Source organism: Penicillium bovifimosum (assembly GCF_028826915.1).
Source record: "Penicillium bovifimosum strain IBT 22155 chromosome Unknown utg000005l_segment0_segment0, whole genome shotgun sequence".
In the NCBI taxonomy this organism is placed as follows: Eukaryota; Fungi; Ascomycota; class Eurotiomycetes; order Eurotiales; family Aspergillaceae; genus Penicillium; species Penicillium bovifimosum.
Window position 1 is genome coordinate 2843695 of NW_026622714.1, and position 19640 is coordinate 2863334.

General features: G+C 50.4%; 8 protein-coding genes across 8 annotated transcripts; 5 read left to right on the top strand and 3 right to left on the bottom strand.

Moving 5' to 3' along the window:
- Window positions 1–559: 559 nt before the first annotated feature.
- On the bottom strand, window positions 560–3894 carry N7515_006273 (putative ATP-dependent permease ADP1; the record flags this gene model as incomplete). The annotated part of the gene is made up of 2 exons (XM_056667017.1): window positions 560–796; window positions 850–3894. 2 exons carry the CDS (start codon window positions 3892–3894, stop codon window positions 560–562), a joined length of 3282 nt encoding a protein of 1093 aa, XP_056520613.1.
- Window positions 3895–4755: 861 nt separating this feature from the next.
- N7515_006274 (putative aminotransferase) lies at window positions 4756–6123 on the top strand (the record flags this gene model as incomplete). The annotated part of the gene is made up of 3 exons (XM_056667018.1): window positions 4756–4788; window positions 4865–5328; window positions 5388–6123. The coding sequence occupies 3 exons, from the start codon at window positions 4756–4758 to the stop codon at window positions 6121–6123; spliced, it is 1233 nt and encodes a 410-aa protein (XP_056520614.1).
- An 816-nt stretch (window positions 6124–6939) lies between these two features.
- On the top strand, window positions 6940–9015 carry N7515_006275 (uncharacterized protein; the record flags this gene model as incomplete). The annotated part of the gene is made up of 3 exons (XM_056667019.1): window positions 6940–6952; window positions 7011–7795; window positions 7852–9015. The coding sequence occupies 3 exons, from the start codon at window positions 6940–6942 to the stop codon at window positions 9013–9015; spliced, it is 1962 nt and encodes a 653-aa protein (XP_056520615.1).
- Window positions 9016–9268: 253 nt separating this feature from the next.
- N7515_006276 (HNH endonuclease signature motif containing protein) lies at window positions 9269–10480 on the bottom strand (the record flags this gene model as incomplete). The annotated part of the gene is made up of 3 exons (XM_056667020.1): window positions 9269–9589; window positions 9643–10088; window positions 10144–10480. The coding sequence occupies 3 exons, from the start codon at window positions 10478–10480 to the stop codon at window positions 9269–9271; spliced, it is 1104 nt and encodes a 367-aa protein (XP_056520616.1).
- A 1284-nt stretch (window positions 10481–11764) lies between these two features.
- N7515_006277 (aldo/keto reductase family protein) lies at window positions 11765–12801 on the bottom strand (the record flags this gene model as incomplete). The annotated part of the gene is made up of 2 exons (XM_056667021.1): window positions 11765–12439; window positions 12505–12801. 2 exons carry the CDS (start codon window positions 12799–12801, stop codon window positions 11765–11767), a joined length of 972 nt encoding a protein of 323 aa, XP_056520617.1.
- A 1583-nt stretch (window positions 12802–14384) lies between these two features.
- On the top strand, window positions 14385–15528 carry N7515_006278 (hydroxyacyl-thioester dehydratase HTD2; the record flags this gene model as incomplete). The annotated part of the gene is made up of 2 exons (XM_056667022.1): window positions 14385–14989; window positions 15048–15528. 2 exons carry the CDS (start codon window positions 14385–14387, stop codon window positions 15526–15528), a joined length of 1086 nt encoding a protein of 361 aa, XP_056520618.1.
- A 292-nt stretch (window positions 15529–15820) lies between these two features.
- On the top strand, window positions 15821–18360 carry N7515_006279 (putative C6 transcription factor; the record flags this gene model as incomplete). Its single annotated transcript, XM_056667023.1, has 6 exons — window positions 15821–15912; window positions 15961–16324; window positions 16396–16609; window positions 16662–17933; window positions 17987–18168; window positions 18220–18360. 6 exons carry the CDS (start codon window positions 15821–15823, stop codon window positions 18358–18360), a joined length of 2265 nt encoding a protein of 754 aa, XP_056520619.1.
- A 305-nt stretch (window positions 18361–18665) lies between these two features.
- N7515_006280 (ubiquinone-binding COQ10-like protein) lies at window positions 18666–19469 on the top strand (the record flags this gene model as incomplete). Its single annotated transcript, XM_056667024.1, has 1 exon — window positions 18666–19469. The coding sequence occupies one exon, from the start codon at window positions 18666–18668 to the stop codon at window positions 19467–19469; it is 804 nt and encodes a 267-aa protein (XP_056520620.1).
- Window positions 19470–19640: the final 171 nt, after the last annotated feature.

The window sequence follows — 19640 nt, forward strand, 5'->3', positions numbered from 1 at the left end:
AGACCTGGTAAAGGGAGTAGGAATAGGGAGAGAAACGAAAGCTGTGAGAGAGGAGTTCCGATTAGCGAACTCACCTGAACAGGCCGGCGGTGTCGAGGGCTGGTCATCATTAGCGCAACCCGCAAACGGGGCAGTACGGACTACATGGACTACACCTCCCAACTCGAGTTAATTTGCCATGGCTATTGCCTTAGCATTCTGCTAGTAATTTACTGAATTACTAAGGTACATCTTTGAATACAAACGAGCTTTGTACTGTGTAGCTGCCAGCTGAAGACGTTGAACACGTGCCTTAGCAATGGTGCGATACACAGCCTAGGCCTGATAGACTCAGTTGTACGGAGTACAGCTACTTCGTTGTTAACGGCAATGAAAGCTGTCACCTGTGATCAAGAAAATTACTCTATAAACAGACTGACCAACTTGGCGATGCCTGCAACGCTCGTAACATTGTTTGATACCGATCACGCAACCCGGAATAACCATAGAATGACCATCAGTCCATAAAGAAACGCTCCTCAATGGTACAAAACCGTATAAAAAACACAAAGCTATTCACTTATCGTTTCTCAACAAGTAAGAAATGCATTGCACTGTATGCAATGATGATGAAAGCCCCAGAAATCACAGCCAATCCAATAACATCGCTCCAGTAGGCCTGGGTATCAAAGCCAAATGCACTCAAGATTGAAGCACCGGGTACTTCAATGTCCAACCCGTACTTGTGATCAATCAAGGTGAGGAAAGTCACTTCATTTACAATCAAGGCCTCGAAGCCGTAGTGGAAGATGGACAGCTGGTGCAATTGTCAGTAAAAGAAACATAATCGAGGTTCAAGAGAAGACTCACCGTCTGTAGCCACAATGCTGACTGGGGAATCGCATCGTGATTCAGCAGGAGACCAGCGAAGAGCAAGCTGAAAAGCATCACCAAACTGCCGATAAGGTTGGCGACTCCGCCATCCCGGAAGATAATGCCAATGAAGAGACAAATGTTCGCCGCTGCAAGATTGAACAGCACCAAAACAAGCAAGAAGCGGAAGAACTCAGGCCAGGCCGGAATTAGACCTGTCATTGGATAGACAATGATGCCCATGATGATGGGAGGGATCAGCCGTAGAGGAACGATGTCGAAAACGACCTTGGAAGCAAAGTATGTGACGGGATGGTAGTAACCGTTGGCGCGCTCACGTACGAACAATAGTCGCTCCGTGGAGAACACATTGAGACTAGTTAGGGTGCTGAACCCAAATAGCGCCAAGACGAAGAAGAAGAGGCCAAGACGATTCTGGAAGCCCTTGATGTCGTCGGTGAGGCCATAGAAGAGGTATCCGGACAGAACCGCAAGCAAGATGGCAATTGCATAGTGAGTGAGCATGAGCATCGGGTTTCGGTAGAGGTTACGCCATGTCCGCTGAGACAGGATAATGAATTGACGGGCCAGACCGACTCGAGCATAGCCCTTGGGCTTTGCCACAGTATCTGACAGCATAGGGAAGTTCGGCGAGCCGTTCGCAGCTTGAGCATTCTGAACGGCGGCGGAAATTTCGTCCTGCACAGAATGGCAAACGTCTGAATCAGCATAGCTAGCCACCAAAATATCAAGATCACTCTGGCCAGATGCGGGAGGCGGGAGCTGATCAGGATCATCAAGGATCTGAGGAGGAACATTGCCCTGTTGACGAGAAAGACGCAGCCATTGTTCATGATTCTCAGCTGCATCCAACGTAGCACTCTCATCGTCTGTCTTTGGCGTGACCGGACGATCATTGTGTTGCTTCCGAGAGTAAAGTTGGCGATCTTGACGCTGTTTCAAGGAAACGCGACGTTTGTTCTTGGGTCTCCGAGTCGCCTCTGCACCGCTTGAATTCTCTTCAGCGCTCCGGATTGACGAGCTGGTGATGGACTTGACGGCCCTCAGGCTGCTTGATGCAGTCTTAGGTGGGCCGCCGGTGTACCCGTCTGTTGATGATGCTACTTCGTCCGAATATGAGGTGTGGGCGGCACCGGCATGCATCGTGAGGTCGACAAGGTAATCCGCAATGTTGAATCCCGGTGGGCACGAATAGCCCACATTATCGAAATACTGCTGACAGGACGAGAAGGGGCCAGAATACACAATGCGTCCAGCCGCAAGAAGGACCAGTCGGTCGAATAGGGCAACAATGTTCGAGCGTGGCTGGTGGATGGTGAAAATTACAGTGCGGTTGTAAGTTTTCGCCAGCGTTACCAGACATTCAACAACGTTGAACGCATTGTAAGCATCCAGTCCGCTGGTGGGCTCGTCCAGGAACAGAATACTAGGACTAGTAACCAGCTCGCAAGCAATCCCAACGCGCCGCTTCTCTCCGCCGGAGATACCACGGCCACTTCCTTCCTCCGATCCAATCATTTGATCTCTGATATGATGAATACCGAGTTGCTTTTCAACCTCCGAGACCCTTTGCTCTTTAGCTGCCCGGCTCATGTCCCGTGGAAGCCTGAGCAGGGCACTCGTCAGAATGGTTTCGTGTACTGTCAAGGTGGCAAGCATGGTGTCTTCTTGGTCCACGAAGCCGACCATGCTTCTGAAGTCATTATCATCAATTTGTTCCCCGTTGACATAGAATTGACCGTTTACAGAGCCACGCTTGTTCTTTCGAGCCAGGATATCGAGGAACGATGTTTTGCCGGCACCGGATGCACCCATGATAGCTGTTATTTGCCCCGGCATGGATGCTCCTTGGAGATTAGAAAGAATTTCTTTCCCGTTCAATTTGTAGGACACATTGTCCCAGTACAAAGCCGCGGGGCGATGGTCTGCCAGAAGTCTGGAAGCTTCGTCGTCCGAATCATCTGAGAGAGCCAAACGAAGATAGCCTCGGCGCGCAGCACGACGAGACAAATACCAGACCAGCAGAATGACAGCAACGACAAACAGCGAGCTCCCTGCAATCACGCCGGCGATGAGTGGAGTGTTGATTTTCTTCACAGGGCGCTCGTATCCCGGTACATCCGTCTTGTACATGCATTCTCCGGAATCGCATGACAAGAAGATACTGGGGTCTCCAAAGACGCCCGAAATCAGCCCATTCATTTGCGGCTCGGAAAAAACGCTCTTGGAACCTTCCAGTGTGGATTTAGTGTCAAAAGTAGCAGGTCCCTTGATCGCCTGGTCAAGGAAGTCACTCAGATCGATAGATCCATTCTCGCCGCAGAGAAAGCGGCCTGGAATGCATTTGCACTGCAGGTGCTCACACTTATAGTGGGTGTTGTTGGAGTTGTAGTCCGTTTCCATATCCCATTTGCAGGTGTCTAGGGCGCAATAAAATGATTCCTTTTGATCCACCCAAAACTGGAAACTACAGGTCTCATCCTCGGCTTCGCAGGAGAATGTCACTTGGGGTTTGCGGCCATCAAGCTGTTTCAAGATGGCACGGTTGGTCACATCACACATTTGGAAATTCTCCTTAACAGTGACACCCTGCTTGTGACATACACCCCCTTCGCCTTCCGGCATCATTGCATTGCATGCATCATCGGAATCGCAGACATTGCAGTTGATGCCTTTCCAGCCATCCTTGCACTGACAAGTCTTGGCATCACGCTGCGGTCGCTTCAAGCCGTCGGCCAGCGAACCGCAAAGAGGAACTGAGCAGTCATCGCCTCCGAATCCGGGAGGACAGGCACATTTGCCATTGTAGTTGTTGCAGTCGGCAAAATGAGTACAATTGTAGTTATCCAGTTGGCAGTTGAAGCAAGCTGGACACTCGGGGCATCCAGGTGGGCGATCATCGAAAAGGGAATAGGTTCGTGTAGCGAGGTTCACGTCGGAGAATTCCGTCCATGCTGCAGCGAGTCCCAGTAAGGGAGTCAATGTGAGAAACGAAACGTAAATTGCGCCAGTCAAGCGCATCGTGTTGAAAAGAGGCAACAGCCTGGCTCGGGTATGGAACAATACCGACCACCAAGCAAGGAACGCGGAAGCCGACCGCTGAACTGATTAGAGTGAGGTCAGACTGAAGCCTATGATCGAAGTAAAGGGGACGGATATAGAAGTTTGGTCAAAGGATAAGAGGCGGAGAGCGGAGAGAAGATGACATGGCCCGTGGCCCCCAGACGATGACGCGGGCGGAGAAGGGAGAGGCTGGGCTGCTGCATGGCCGCCAGGAACCCGTAGGATAGGCAGGTGACACACGTGGACAATAGTTTATCCACAAGCTTTAACCTTCAATTAGCTTTTACAATATCATTATTAGACTAGATATCTCCTCATTGAAGACGAATCTGAAGAGTTTATTATTGTCACCCTCATCTCCAACTTCGTTCTGTCTTACTGTGTATGCGGGGAACGAGACAGCTAATCTTGGCAAATTGACGCCTTAGGCCCCAATCCTGGCAAACCATCGACAACAATCCATATGTGCACGTAGCACGAATATGATGCGAGTGTACGAAGTTCGGACTTCGAGGTTACATGGCATGCATCCTAATAGCAATATGCATGATATTTGCCGGTCATGTCCAATTGGATATCCGATCTCGCTAACTACTATGTAGTACTCCGTAGTGAAGTCACCACGTGACATAACAAATAGAGCCAATCAAACACTCCCTTGAGCCCCACTCATCGGTCCCTTTAAGAGGGGCAGACAAGAGACCACCACTCCTGAATCCGGGGCAGCTTCTAGGCTTGAGATATTTAATTCAGTCTAGAAACCTCGCTACTATCTATTATCCTATCTACCTCCCTCGTTGTTATATAGTCTCTCGCGCCATGGTGAAAATCGAAGCCTTCGCAGTTGAACAGGTACATCCCCGCATTATTCCATGGCTCGGTGGTGTTTCTGTTCCTTGTGCTGCAATGATCGCTAATCGACTGGTAGTGGATGGACAAGTATGAGACCACTGCCAAGTACAATATCGCCGAAACCTGCTGCGCGTCCATCTCCGTTGACGATCTTCGCGCCCTGTCCGACGACAAAGAGTTCAACCCTCTAGCCGAGCTACAATCGGCCAAACTCACGTATGGGGCAATCCGTGGTTCCGACAAATTACGAGGTACATTGTCGAGACTGTACTCGGTGAGGGCACCAACGGAGTTGCCGAAGGACAATATTTTGATCACCGCTGGCGCAATCCAAGCGAACTTCTTGCTGTTGTATACATTGGTTGGCCCCGGGGACCATGTCATCTGCCACTATCCAACATATCAGCAACTCTACTCCGTGCCTGAATCAGTGGGGGCTGAAGTCAGCTTGTGGAAGTCCAAAGAGACAGACGGATGGCAGCTAGATATTGAAGAGCTGAAAAGCCTGATCCGTCCGAACACGAAGCTGATCATTATAAAGTGGGTATTGCTAGGTTCTGATAACTGGATATATTTTCTAACCATCATGCTTGCTATAGCAATCCCCAAAACCCAACCGGAGCCGTTATCCCCCGCCAGACCCTCCAGGAATTGGTAGATATTGCCCGCGAAAAATCCATCATAATTCACTCCGATGAAGTCTATCGCCCACTTTTCCACAACATCAGCCCGGCGGACCCGAAGTTTCCGCCCACGCTTCTTTCCATGGGATATGAACACACCGTGGTGACAGGATCGCTATCTAAAGCATATAGCTTGGCGGGCTTGCGAGTGGGCTGGATTGCGTCGCGGGATAGTTCGATTATCGAGTCTGTTGCAAGTGCGCGCGACTACACAACTATTTCGGTTGGGCAACTCGACGATGCCATCGCGAGTTTTGCGTTGGCTCCAGATTGCATCCACAATCTTCTCAAGCGAAACATCGACCTGGCCCGGACGAATCTTGCCATTTTGGAGAAGTTCATTGAGGATCACCGATGGGCGTGTGATTGGGTCAAGCCCCAAGCAGGTACCACTGCGTTTGTGCGGTTCAACAAGATGGGAAAGCCCATCAACGACGTCGCTTTCTGCGAAATGCTTCAGGAACGCACTGGTGTCATGTTCGTCCCGGGAAGCCTTTGTTTTGGAGGCGGAGAGGACTTCAAAGGCTATGTTCGCATCGGGTACGTCAATGAAACCGAGGTTCTGCAGCAGGGCTTGGATGCCTTGCGAAAGTTCATGGAAGATGATTATGATGATGTTCCAGCGGTGAAGAAGTCCTCTGCACAAAAATAACGAGTGCCTTGCAGCGTGTAAATGGAATGGACTCGACTTGCATTGCTTCTCGGGACATACTATAGCATACTATAACATAACAGTCTTCTCGACGGTAGCTTGCACATCAATGGTTAATTTGTTTCTGCATGAGTATAAAAGCTGGCTATGAGGATCCACTCGATGTCGGCAGAAGTGGATGCTCCAAGGGCTGTGGTCGCCGATGCATCTCAGGGATCCCGAATGCAAACTCGTGGGCTTTACTCTCCGAATAGAGTGCGGGGTGACGATCTTCAGAAATAAGCCGAGCCCATGTGAAGCCGCGAACGACAATTTTCAACTGCATATCGCAGGCCCTGCATTTTGTGATATTAAGATACATAACACATGAGTTGATTGAGATTCACCTTAATCAATGAATGTAGCCACTTTCATGTTTCAAGAAAGAAGTATACATTGAGTGGGACTCTTGAGTCTTTGTTTGTTGGTTAGCTCGGGGTCGGGGGTCGGCGCATCCGTTGCCGAGGCACGTTACCATCATCCTCTTCAAGTTGCATGTATACTCCTCACCGTGTCGGACCTGTCGGTAGCACACATCTTCGACTGGAGCAGGGTGACTTCACTCTTGACTTTGGTCAGTGTCATACTCTGTGTCACTCCTATCGTCGGTCCCTAATACAGCCGAGGTGTCAGCTTAACAAACCCTATAACACTGTTCCTTCTCCCAAAGCTACATTCGAAGCCGTGATACCAGGGTCGTGCAATCTTGTCATCTGCATAGCTATCATATCATTATATCCCTGAGGAGAATTGCTAGTTGATCTTTTTTGGGCCATCATGCCTCTGCCAGGTAAGTTATGACGTATGATGTGGATGAATACTTGTCTAACAAGCTCGTGGCTTCATAGATATTCCTTTGAGTCTTGCGATCCCGGCCGTGGCGACTACACTCGCATATCTGAATGCAAAATGGTCACTTTCATATGATTTGAAACTCGTCAAGGGAGGATTGAAGACGTCCATGAAATCCCACTTCGCCGAACGTGGCGACCGCTTGAATCTCTTCTACATACTAGAAGCCCACGCGCTCAATCCTAAAACTGCCAACAACCAATTCATTGTCTACAATGGCCAGACGACCACCTTCCACGAAGCCTATATCATGGTTCTCCGCTATGGAGCCTGGTTCAAAAAAGTCCACGGCGTCCAGCGCAAGGAGATTGTCGCAATCGACTTCATGAACTCATCCACTTTCATCTTCATGGTGATGGGCCTTTGGAGTATTGGGGCAGTCCCTGCATTTATCAACTATAACCTGACGGGCAAGCCGCTTACCCACTCCATTCGCACCTCGACTGCAAGGCTTCTCGTGGTTGACGAAGAAGTCCGCCCCTGCTTCCCAGCAGAACAGGAGGAGATTCTAACTTCTCCGGCCTTCCGTGATGGCAAGGGACCCATCGAGATAGTCTATCATACACCGGAGGTGGAAGCCCAGGTATTGGGAATGGAACCTACGCGAGAGGACGACGCAGTCCGAAGTGGCGCGATCGCTCGCGACATGGCCATCTTGATTTACACAAGTGGGACCACTGGGCTTCCTAAGCCTGCCATTGTCAGCTGGAGAAAGTGCTGGTTTGGTAGTTTGTTTAGTCAGGACTGGATGGGCATTACCCCGTCCGACAGATTCTTCACGGTAAATTCCACTTGACACTTTAGACTTTGATACCCTCCAGGCTAACAATTGGCTAGTGTATGCCTCTCTACCACAGCTCCGCTTCAGTGCTTGGTTTCGTCACTTGTTTGATGAGTGGAGCGACCCTGATCATTGGGCGCAAATTCTCTGCGCGTAATTTCATCAAAGAGGCTCGCGATAATAATGCTACGATCATCCAATATGTGGGCGAGACCCTGCGCTATATCCTGGGCGCAGCTCCCGAGATCGACCCGGTAACTGGCGAGGACCTTGATAAGAAGCACAACATCCGTCTGGCCTTCGGAAACGGACTGCGGCCTGATATCTGGAATCGCGTCAAGGAGCGCTTTAACATTCCCACGATCGCTGAGTTTTATGCCGCCACCGAAGGCACTGCGGGCTCCTGGAATATCTCGTCAAATGACTTCTCCGCGGGTGCCATCGGCCGAAACGGCGCCATAGGAAATTTCCTCCTTGGTCGTTCGACTGCCATTGTGGATGTCGACCACGAGACCCAAGAACCGTGGCGCGACCCGAAGACCGGCCTTTGCAAGAAGGTCCCCCGGGGTGATCCCGGTGAGTTGCTGTTTGCCCTCGATGCAGCGGATCCCAGAGCTGCTTTCCAGGGTTACTTCCAGAACGACAAGGCGACAGAAGGCAAGATCATTCGCGATGTGGTCAAGAAGGGCGACGCCTATTTCCGGACCGGCGACATGGTTCGATGGGACACAGATGGTCGCTGGTTCTTCTCTGACCGAATAGGCGATACCTTCAGGTGGAAGAGTGAGAATGTTTCCACCAATGAGGTTGCCGAGGTTCTGGGTTCACATCCCGAGGTGCACGAAGCGAATGTCTATGGCGTTGCTCTTCCCAATCATGACGGCCGTGCCGGATGCGCAACCATCATCTTTAACCAGCAGATAGCAAACGGTAGCCTTTCTGAGGCCGCACTAGAGCCTTCAAGCGAGGTACTCAACAGCTTGGCTACACATGCTATCCAGAACTTGCCCCGCTTCGCGATCCCGCTGTTCTTGCGAGTTGCACCTGAGGTGCAGTCGACGGGTAACAACAAGCAGATGAAGCATATTCTCCGCACCGAGGGCGTGGACCCAGCTCGTGTCTCGAGTAAGGATCGGCTGTACTGGCTGCAGGGCAACTCCTACGTTCCCTTCGGACAGAAAGAGTGGGAACAGTTGAACGGTGGTCAAGTGCGACTCTGAATCCTCTACTTCCTTTGTATTTATCCCTCCCTCTGTCTTCTATGACTTGACCTCTTATATCTCTATCACTCGTCTGTCATATAACCAATGCCCTTTGAAGTCTTAGATACCCTGGCAGCCTTCAATTCAACACACGCATGTAGGGTCGGTGGTTTAGCATCACTGCCTGTGACCAAGTATTCACTTACATAGCGACAATACACAATCATAAGGGGGCCCTGACAAGGAGTACAGATTCCCTATCTATCGATAGTTATGTTGTGTAATAAAAGGTTTCTCCCCATAGCGCGATATCCAGCAGACTAGCGAGATCGGTCGAGCCGTCCTCTCTCACAACAGCGCACCCAGAGCCTCTCAACTCTTCCCAGTCCTGAATGTGTCGTTCAATGGTCTCTCCCATAGCAGATGCATTGAAAATTTCGCACATTCTCCAATGCGCATCGAGAATTGCGGGGCTTGGAATCTCATACTCTGTGTTTGGCACAAATCGGACGCGCCGATCGGAGGGAATGGCGGCGATGTCAGCGGGGGGATAGCGCTTGTATGTCTTCACCTCGTACTCATTTTTGATGCCCTGATAAGAAGAGTGAGCATAAATGGTTTCATGGTAGATCATTGCCTACTTACGGTAGGCTTCAAGGCAATTGTGAATTTGCCAAACTGGGTATGCACCGAGTCTCGAAGAGTGATCCCATTGCGAAGAGTGTTGATCTCCTCCACTGAAAGATTTTGGCGTAGCGTAGGGAAACACTTATACAGTACAGTCCAGGTGCTTGATATATCTCTTGGCGCTCCGGACACTCCTTGCCAAGAGGCAAACGCAAAAGGTATTATGTGAGTCCCCTCAGTCGGGCCATAGAAAACGTTTTCTGGTTCCCCTTCGTGCTCCCATCGATCGGTGTTCAGTTGACCCGTTATCACACAGCGATAATTGTCCCGCAGTTGGAGCTGTGCCGCGAACGAAGGGTCACGCCTTTCCGGTTGATCGAGGGTGGAGGCAACTGTATCGACGTGCTCCTGGCGCTTTGAATGAGGACTTTCCACAACAGAGGGTGTTTTTGATCGGGATTTCACTATCTAGCAATATTAAGAAAAGTCAACGGATACTTTTGAACGGAACGTACTTACTCGGTGCAGCAAGTCCGGTGAAAAGATTCAGGAAAACATCGTATAGCTGTCGGTCGGAGCTTGTCTCAATCACATCCCTCGCAAGTGAGGTTCTGCCGGCCTCTGGTAGCCACGTGAGAAATGCATTCAAGCCGCTTTTCAACAGCGTATCGTAGCGAAGAGACTGATTTTTATAACCCTGGATCTTGGCCCGGGCGTCTTTCTCTAAGCTGGGCAGTGGGTCCGCAGTGTCTGTGGAGAGTGTTGACAGTCCGCGGGGTACTGTGGGTGGGGGGTGCTGTGGGCAGGGGTGCTCTTGCTGCGGCTCGACGTATAGCTCGTTGGGTACGCGCCACATTGGAAGGAGAAGCTGATCGATTTCGCTTTGCCATTTCGGAAAGGGGCGTATTGCATAGACTTGATAGACCCGAAGTGAAGAAGATCTGCAGAACGTGTATCTTAGCGGGGATCGGGTGGTCCGTGGGTCGAACTACCGGCCCCACTTCTATTGTTTACACAGTTGCTCGAACTGACTTCAAAGCTGGGAATTGCTTATTGTTCCTGGGAGGAAGGTCAATGTCATGCCCAGAGTGCCTTCTCCCAATACCTGACTTGTCATGTGATTTGTTTGCGGGTTTGAAAGTCACACCGGAAGTCAAAGATCTCCTAAGAATTTCGGAGTATTTGACTGTGGGATCTCATCATCTCACCGCGCCCACATCGGCCGGTGGATGACGCCAGTCCTTTTTTGATGGGATAATGGGGGCGATTTAGAGAGATGGAGCACGTGATGAAACTAACCTGTCGCATTTTATTGATGTAACTTACTCAGTTTGCTCAATCCTCCACACTGATCGCCTGCGAGCGAATCAGATCGCTCATATGATAATCAGTGAGTGTGCAAGTCCAGCGTCAACATCAGGACCGGTGCTGGGCGGGTGCAGAATAGAGGTGTTAACGTTACAGGGCAGTTGGCGGTCAAGGGGAGGCTGGACGTCGAAAGTTACGGGTGGAAAGAGGCCCATTTTTGGCCTCCAAAGCGGTCATTTAAATTACTCATTTTCGGCGTCAATCCCACAGGTCCTCATATTCTAGTTGTAAACAAAGTTAAGCCCGTGCACATAGCTAAAGACTAGCTCATGACGTAGATGCAACCTTGCGTGGGCCTTTGAATTTGATGAGAGCATTTGCCTAAGCTGGACCATATTCAAAGCAAGGCAATAATAGTATGTATGAGTATCTCCAGGCAAGAGCATTCCTCAATAGGCTTGAGGGAAGCTTCCATGGAAGGAACGATAGATTGGTAATCAAATGGAAGGATTCCAAAGTTAGGCACCTTGGCTGTACCTTGGCATACTACTTGGCCTTGGGCCCTTGGCTAGTTCCCGAGTGCCCGTGACCTTTTGAGGTACACTACACCGGGCATCATTCATAGCCACACACCCTGGTAAGATTGGAAAGATAATTTGATCAGTCCGACGTGATCCTCCGAGGCGGTTTCAATGGAAATTGGAAACTGCAAAGATTGTCTAAAGCTAAAACATCTTATTGGTCTCTTAATAATTAGATCTAAGGTACATCTTCATGCAGCGCCAGCATACATCCTTCCCGGTCTCTTTCTCCCCTTCGATCCGACTATGTCTCACTGATTGAGAGCGTTGAAGTTATCCAAAGGAGAATCAGCCTCAACAACCTTCCACACCTGCTCAACCTGAGCGACGATCTCCGCACTAAGAGGACCCTTGCTCAATCCCTCAAAAGTCTGATTGAGTTGCTCAACAGTACGCGAGCCGAAGATCACGCCATCCCCAAACTTTCCATCCAAAATTGAATGGTGCACCACCCACCGATATGCCAGTTCAGCCTTCGGGATACCAGTCTCCGTGGAGATCTTTTCCCACAGCTTCAAGCCTTCCAGCATGGTCGGCTTATTGTAAAGCGCATGGTACAGCTTACCGATGTGAGATTCCGGATCCCATCGACCCTCGCCGCCTGCGACCAATTTCTCGACGTCTTTGGTCAGGAAGCCTCCAGCGATGGGCGAATAAGCATAGAAAGAGATGTTATGCTTCCGCAGCGTCGGGAAAAGCTCTGTCTCAACTTTGCGTGCAACAGCAGAGTAATTACCCTGGTAGACGCTGGGCAGAACGTAGTTTTTCTCGCGGCAGATGCGGACTACCTCATCGACCTCCGAGGCCAGGTAGTTGGACAGGCCGAAGCGCTTGAATTTCCCAGCCTGGTGCGCGGCGTTGACAGCCGCGAGCAAGTCTTCGAGTGGGACTCTTCGGTCTGGGGCATGGATATAGTAGACGTCGAGCTAGAAACGCGTTCAGCGAACTGGTCCTTATGGAATCCATTTACGCCTGATGGTCATTGGCTTACCTGATCAGTTTGAAGGAGACTCAAACTCGTGCCCAGGACTGTGTTAAAAGTCTCCTGTACAGAGTTTTCGGGTTCCGGACCAAACCCGCCAGGGTACTTTGTATCGATGGCAAAGCGTCCGGCGGCGTGAGTTTCTCCCAGCCGTTTCTCGGAACTGGCATAGATTGTGGCAGTGTCGATGGACTTGATGCCTTTCGCGTGCAGAATATCGAGGAGGTCCTGAATGGATTTAAGGGTCGGGAACTCGGCCTCGTTCATGATGGAGCCTCCGCCCCAGATGAGATTAACAGGAGCCATAGTTGATTTTCGAAATTGGAAATTTTTTGAACAAGTGACAGAAGAGCACGAGACAGATGCGAATGAGCAGCTACCTATTGGGTTCAATGATCTTTGGGATTCTGGATAGGATCAAACAGCCTGCCAGACGACCCCATATATACTGCTGGACTACACATACTGCTGGACTACACATACTGCTGGACTACACATACTGCTGGATATCTATCGCACAATTGTCTTTGATTTTCAATAGCGAAGTCCGAACCTCCGAGATCCTGAGGTAGTAAACCTTGGGAGGATTATCAATCAGAGAATCTCCCAGAATTCGCTATCAGTTTCGTGCGGCAGCCCCGTATATGGACCAGAAGTGGCGCTTTTGTGGATCATCGCATCATGAACTTATGGCGCCAAGTCCCAACGGCCCAACAGTCAAATTTACCTTTACTAGCGGAGCCCTGCATGATCCAAAGCGTTGCAAAAGGTTGATTGTTGAGCAATTTCCATATCTGGAACGGGGAGTATACAACTCTTGCGGTATCAGCACAACTGCCAATGTATTCACATGCGCAGCCACCATAAGCGAGCGGCCATTCGAATCCTGCCGCCGGCACAATTTTCACTTATGAGAGACCTATCGAAGAACGCTTATGCCTTGGCTGACTTGGCTAGGACCTTGATGGTAGATACTGCGTGGGGGTAGCTTACTGTGGACGCTGGACGCGATAAAAGGCGGAAGGGGAAATCTAACCTTAAATAGCATACCTGTCGACATTTTCTCGCTAGTCGCACGACTCGGACTACTTTCCAAGGAGTACTCTGTGTGGTGGGCTTTATTTTGGGTGACAGACAGCCCCAGCATGGGTACTTGACAAGACCAACGAGAACGATCGAGGTTATGCGCTTGGCGCGATTACACAATGTAACTAAAAATGGTGCACCTAACTAGTCGCTTTGAAGCACTGAGGTACACTGAGGGTCTAGCCAGTCATTGTTCCAGGAAGCGGCGTAGCGGCGTTTAGGATAGGCCGGGCGGATAGGGGTTAGCCCGGTGCCCGAGAGGGCGCCCCGACCTGCATCCTAGTCCACATAAGAGACTTGGAAGGCTGCAACGGGAGTAAGAGCTTCAATCAATCAATCACGCAAGCCGCCATCTCCAAAACTGTCAAAGCACATAGTAAATGCAACAAAATAATTATTACTTGAGGACACCTGGCTGGGATACACCTTAGCAGATATTCACCCAAAATAGTTATCAACTTATCATTGATGGAGATTGGATCGGTCTTTTGACTCTTTTCTCCACTCCTTAGGGGGAAACGCACTTGGAATGAGATTAAGGGATGAGGACTTCACCAGATGGCCTCCTTCATTCATGGCCTTGTAGTCCCAAATAAAGTTATTTTCAACAGCTAGCATATATTAAGGGGATCCAGTCAATGGACTTTACCGAGGTGATAGCCCGTGGGCTACCAATAAAGCCGACTCGGGAACCTTGGAAGCATATCGGCTTCCCCGCACAAATTTGGAGACGGCTTCTACACTGTAGTCTGTGTATGGCTTCGTGTTTCTCCTCTGCTGTGTATACATCCAAATCAGGAATCATGCCTTCCACTTTATCCTTACTAGCACATATGCGCCCGTGCATGCGACCGCAAGGAGTCCGACCCAGCGCAATTCGCAGTTTCAGCATTTCTCAGCGTCTCCGCTCTCCAGATGCATCCTCGGTAGCCTCGTCATTCCTATCGCGGTTCCAGACCCTAGGACCGCAAACCCGTACACAAACGATAGACGCGAACCAGCTTCAACTTCTTAGCCTCACTATCAACCGCCCAACTCTCTTCCCGGGGGCCCCCTCGCTCTCCAATGGCGCATCCGCCCCGCAAACCGGGGTCCCCGTGCCGCCGGGCTACCATCTCGCGTATTTCACGCCCGCATTCATGGAAAGCGAACTCGGGGCTGACGGTACCGATGCTTCGTACAATCCCGATGCGCCATTCACGCGACGCATGTGGGCAGGCGGCGAGGTACTGTGGCCGCGCGTGGATGGGGAACCCAATCCCTTGAGGGTAGGGCAGCAGGTGCAAGAGACGACACGGGTGCTGAGCGCCGAGGCCAAAGTTGTGAAGAAGACCGGCGAAGATATGATTGTGGTTGGAGTAGAGAAGGAATTTGCCAACGAGTACGGCGTGTCGATTATTGACCGACGGTCCGGCCTCCTTCCTTCAAGAATCGGGTAGACCCAAACTTACTGACAACGTCTATAGCAACTGGGTGTTCCGTAAAGCACTACCTGTTCCATCAGCATCCACACCCTCCGGCACTCCTTCCTCATCAACGTCCCACATCGCAACTCAGAATGCTACCTCCTCCCTCATCTCCACCGAGGGGAACACCCACACACGGACGCTGGTGCAAACACCTGTGACGCTCTTCCGTTTTTCGGCTCTGACATTCAACGCTCATAAGATTCACTACTCGCTGCCTTGGGCGCGGGATGTAGAAGGACACAAGGATATTGTTGTACACGGTCCGTTGAATCTGATCTCCATTCTGGACCTTTGGCGTGATACCCGCCAAAATGTTGCCGATCCTACCTTGGTTGTTCCGGAGCGTATCTCTTACCGGGCAACAAGCCCGCTGTATGCCGGGGAGGAGTATCGAATTGTGCTCGAGGAGGGTGAGGGGACGAAGGTGCAAATCATTGGACCTGGAGGAATGGTCCATATGAAGGCTGAAATTCACTGAACATGGCACAAATAAGCAATATATATCCATATATATATATATATATATATATATATATTTCATTGATATGTAGAAAGAAAAGGATCGAGTTAAAATCAAATAACCATACTATATCAACGTAGTCTTCTAACCAGTTCTGGTTCAGAGTAACATCACTAAGCCTTGTTAGTGGGATGTAGATCCCCCCATGATCGGCCACTCGGCCGCTTTTTTTCCCCTTTGACATCAAAACTGCAAAGCTCTCGGCCTCCTGAACAATAACTTCGCATCCATTGCTCGATAAAATACGAAAATGGATGAACCCCTGGACCCCGCTATGGAGTCATCCGCCCCCAAAAAACGAACACGAGTGCAATTTTCGTGCACCGCGTGCAGATATCGCAAGTAAGCCGATCTGACGGGCCTTGTATATCAGCTACTGATCAGCTACAGATTAAAATGCTGCCGCAACTATCCATGTGGTAATTGCAAGAAGCGAGGTGAGGCAGCATCGTGTACGTATGTCGGTCGTGGGCCTCGAGGCAAGGCTCAGCATGGGCGCTCCAGTCCGACTCTGGTCCAGGACCGCTTACACCACCTTGAAAATCTGGTGATGTCCCTTGCACAGAAGCAGAGGCCTAATGGAGAGACCTATCCCGCGATTCAACCGCAGAACAGGCTCGCTTATGCGACGCCTTCGCCATGTGATTCTGACCGGGATTCTGCGTTGACCCCTGTTGATACGGGTACGCTGGTGGTGAAGGATGAGGGAACGAGTTATATTGACAGTGCAAACTGGCGCGCTATCTTGGAAGAGGTTCGTTTTGATCTGATCATCTGCGCACTTGAAACATTCTGGATCACGCTGACGGTTTCTCCATTGTGAAGATTGATGGTGTGAAGGAATATCTGGACGCTAACGGAGAAGTTTCCGACGAGGAAGACATTGTTGAGACTGACCCGTATGATGAATCGTCGCCAATTCTGCTTCTTGGAGGTGGCAGTTCAGTGAGCAAAGAAGAGATGCTTATGGATATCCCTCCTCGGTCAATAGCCGATCGCCTGGTCTCTCGCTTTCTCAAGACGTCTGAGCCTTCACGAGGTATGGGGATTCTCATTGGAAACTAGACTCACTAATACTAATAAGGCGGCAGTTACAATACATGTTCCTACGTTCCAAAAAGAGTATGAGGAGTTCTGGGTTCGCCCGGCAGACAAATCGTTTACCTGGCTATCTCTCCTATATTCGATCATGGCTTTGTCTGTCTCTATATACCATCGAAGTGCTGAGCCATTGCCGCTCAGCATGAGGGCTCCGATCACTTCATGGGCCATATTCCGGAAAAGATCTTCACAGTGTCTTATCCGAGCAAACTATTTGACCCCAGGTCGATACAAAGGAGAAGCACTCTTCCTTTATTCACTCACCGAGTTTTATCGGAACCAAGATGCGCAAATTGGAGTATCCTACCTACTCGGGATTACCATTCGCCTGACTATGCGTATGGGTTACCATCGTGATCCGCGTCATTACCCAATGCTGTCGGCCTTGGAAGGGGAAATGCGGCGACGTCTCTGGGCCTTGCTCGTTCAACTCGACACGCTGATCTCGTTCCAAGCCGGTGTACCTCGAACAATCCAGCCCTGGCAATATGACACCGAGCTGCCTGGTAATCTGTTGGATACCGACTTCGACGAGGATTCCACTCAATTGCCACCCGAGAGGCCAAAGGATGAACGGACAGATTGTTCGTATACAAAAGCCAAGTCTCACATCATGAAAGTCTTCGGCCACATAACAGACCTAGCATTCTCTAGGGAGCACACATCATACGACGAGATCTTGGAAATTGACCGTCGTTTGGAGGCCGCACATGATCTGGTCCCTTCGTTCTTGCGAATTCGACCCATGACGCAGTGTATCGCAGACCCAGCAGAACTTATCATGCGACGTTTCACTTTGGAACTTCTGTATCAGAAAGCACGTATGGTACTACATCGCCGGTATATCGCTGAGACCAATACCAAGTTTGCATACTCACGATCAGTTTGCCTGGCCGCAGCCCGCGAAGCACTTCAATACCACACAGATATCTGGGTCGAGTCCATGCCAGGTGGTCAATTATATGCGGAAAGATTCTTCCTCAACTCCCTTCAAAACTCGGACTTTTTGCTATCAGCGATGATCCTCTGCCTCGAGCTCTCCCAGGATGCCGATCGTGGCGAGTCTGCACGCCTTACGACCCAAGAACGCGCAGACTTCTTACTTCTCTTGGAAACTACACATCGCATTTTCATGGAAGCTCGACACCGCTCGGTGGATACGCAACGAGCAGTGACTGCCCTGACTATCATGCTCAAGCGGGTCAAGGCCGGTAACATCCAATATCCGAACTCGAGTGCTGGACAATCAGCATCCATGAGTGGTAAGCTCTACCCGCCTCCCTTCTCAGAAGATTGCACTGACAAAATCCTCCAGATGACATTCCACTTCAACCGACTAGCCAAGCAGTCCCCGATCAGCCACCATACACGATGTACACTCCCTATGTTGGTGAGGTGCAGCCCACAGTACCTGACCCTGACCCCAGCCAGGCGCCATCATACAATTCCCTGGAGGTCATTGAAGATATGCTTGATGTACCTGCTCAACTTGACTGGGTAAGTAACTTTGGGCTATGCTTTGGACTGAGATTAACCACTCTTATGTAGCATCTGTACGACAGTCGCATCTCAGGGGTCGGAATGGCCAACAACAACGCCTGGTATACCGATGGCCCAGCGACTCCGGCATATGGATTTGGCCTGTACCCTCCTGGTGTATCTTCCAAGGGATCAATAGGGTTGCAATGATGGACGAATGTAGACCCCATGCATATGGTTGGGATTATTATGTACAATTTAATCCATGCATATGGGGACTAGACACATATTTCACAATACCAAGAAAATAATCAGAGGATACCTTATTGAAAAAAAATCAACGGTTATGCTTGATCTATGAGACTATGACTTTGCTAGATCGCACTTCCAAGTTACCAGCCGAGGCGGGCCGCAACTAAACCTTCTTTTTTTTCCCTATCTTCTACCAGCAATCCAGCATACATTCAAACCTTACCAACCTGTCACCTGGACATAACTCCCTCACATCACCCTCAATGCGACCTTTCCGCACAATACGACTCCCAAGTCGCCCAACCCCCATCCCCCAGCGCCTGGAGGATATAAAGCCAATCACCCACCTCGCAATCACTCGACCAATAACCACAACCACAAAACAACGACCAACTCTCCCCCGCTCACACCCAACCTACAAAGGCCCTCACACTCCTACACGCTCCTTCGGCCTCCCAGACCTATCCACCTTCCTCCCCAAAACCAACAACTCCAACAACCCCCGGAACCGCGTCCTAACAGCCACCCGCAACCTCCCCTACAACCCAGCACTACTCTACAAAGTAATCGCCTCCGTCGAATCCTACAGCGAATTCCTCCCCTTCCTGACAGCCTCGACTGTCACAGCACGCGATCCGGAAACAGGGTATCCCACGCAAGCGTTCCTGACAGTCGGGTACGGTCCGCTCAGCGAGACGTTCACGTCGCGTGTGATCTGTGATGTGGAGAAGCTGACTGTGGAAGCGAAGAGCGGCGCAGAGTATGCGGGGGAGGTACAAGCTGGGGGCGCGGTTGGCCAGGGTAGTAGGAAGAGTGCTTCTGGGTTAAGTGGGTTCTTCCCCGGTGCGGATGAGGGTCTGTTTGAGTACCTGACTACGAGGTGGGAGCTTGTGCCTCTTGCGTCTGCTGGTGGTAAGCCGTTGACTAAGGTTAATTTGGAGGTGAGGTTTGAGTTTCGGTCTGAGATGCATGCTACGCTTATGAGTGCTGTTGAGGGGAAGATGGCTGGGGTTATGATTGAGGCTTTTGAGAAGAGGATACGGGATGTTGAGGGGAAAGGGCTGTGATGTGTGATTTGGGGTTCATTGTATATTAGGGGAATTTGGTTATTGTATTTAGACAATTTCTGTTAGATCTGCATCTTCTCGACTACTGTGTAATAGAAGGGGAGCAGCGGGAGCATCGCCAATTCAATTCTATTGTATGGATCGCTGTACATGCTCAATCAGAGGCCTGTG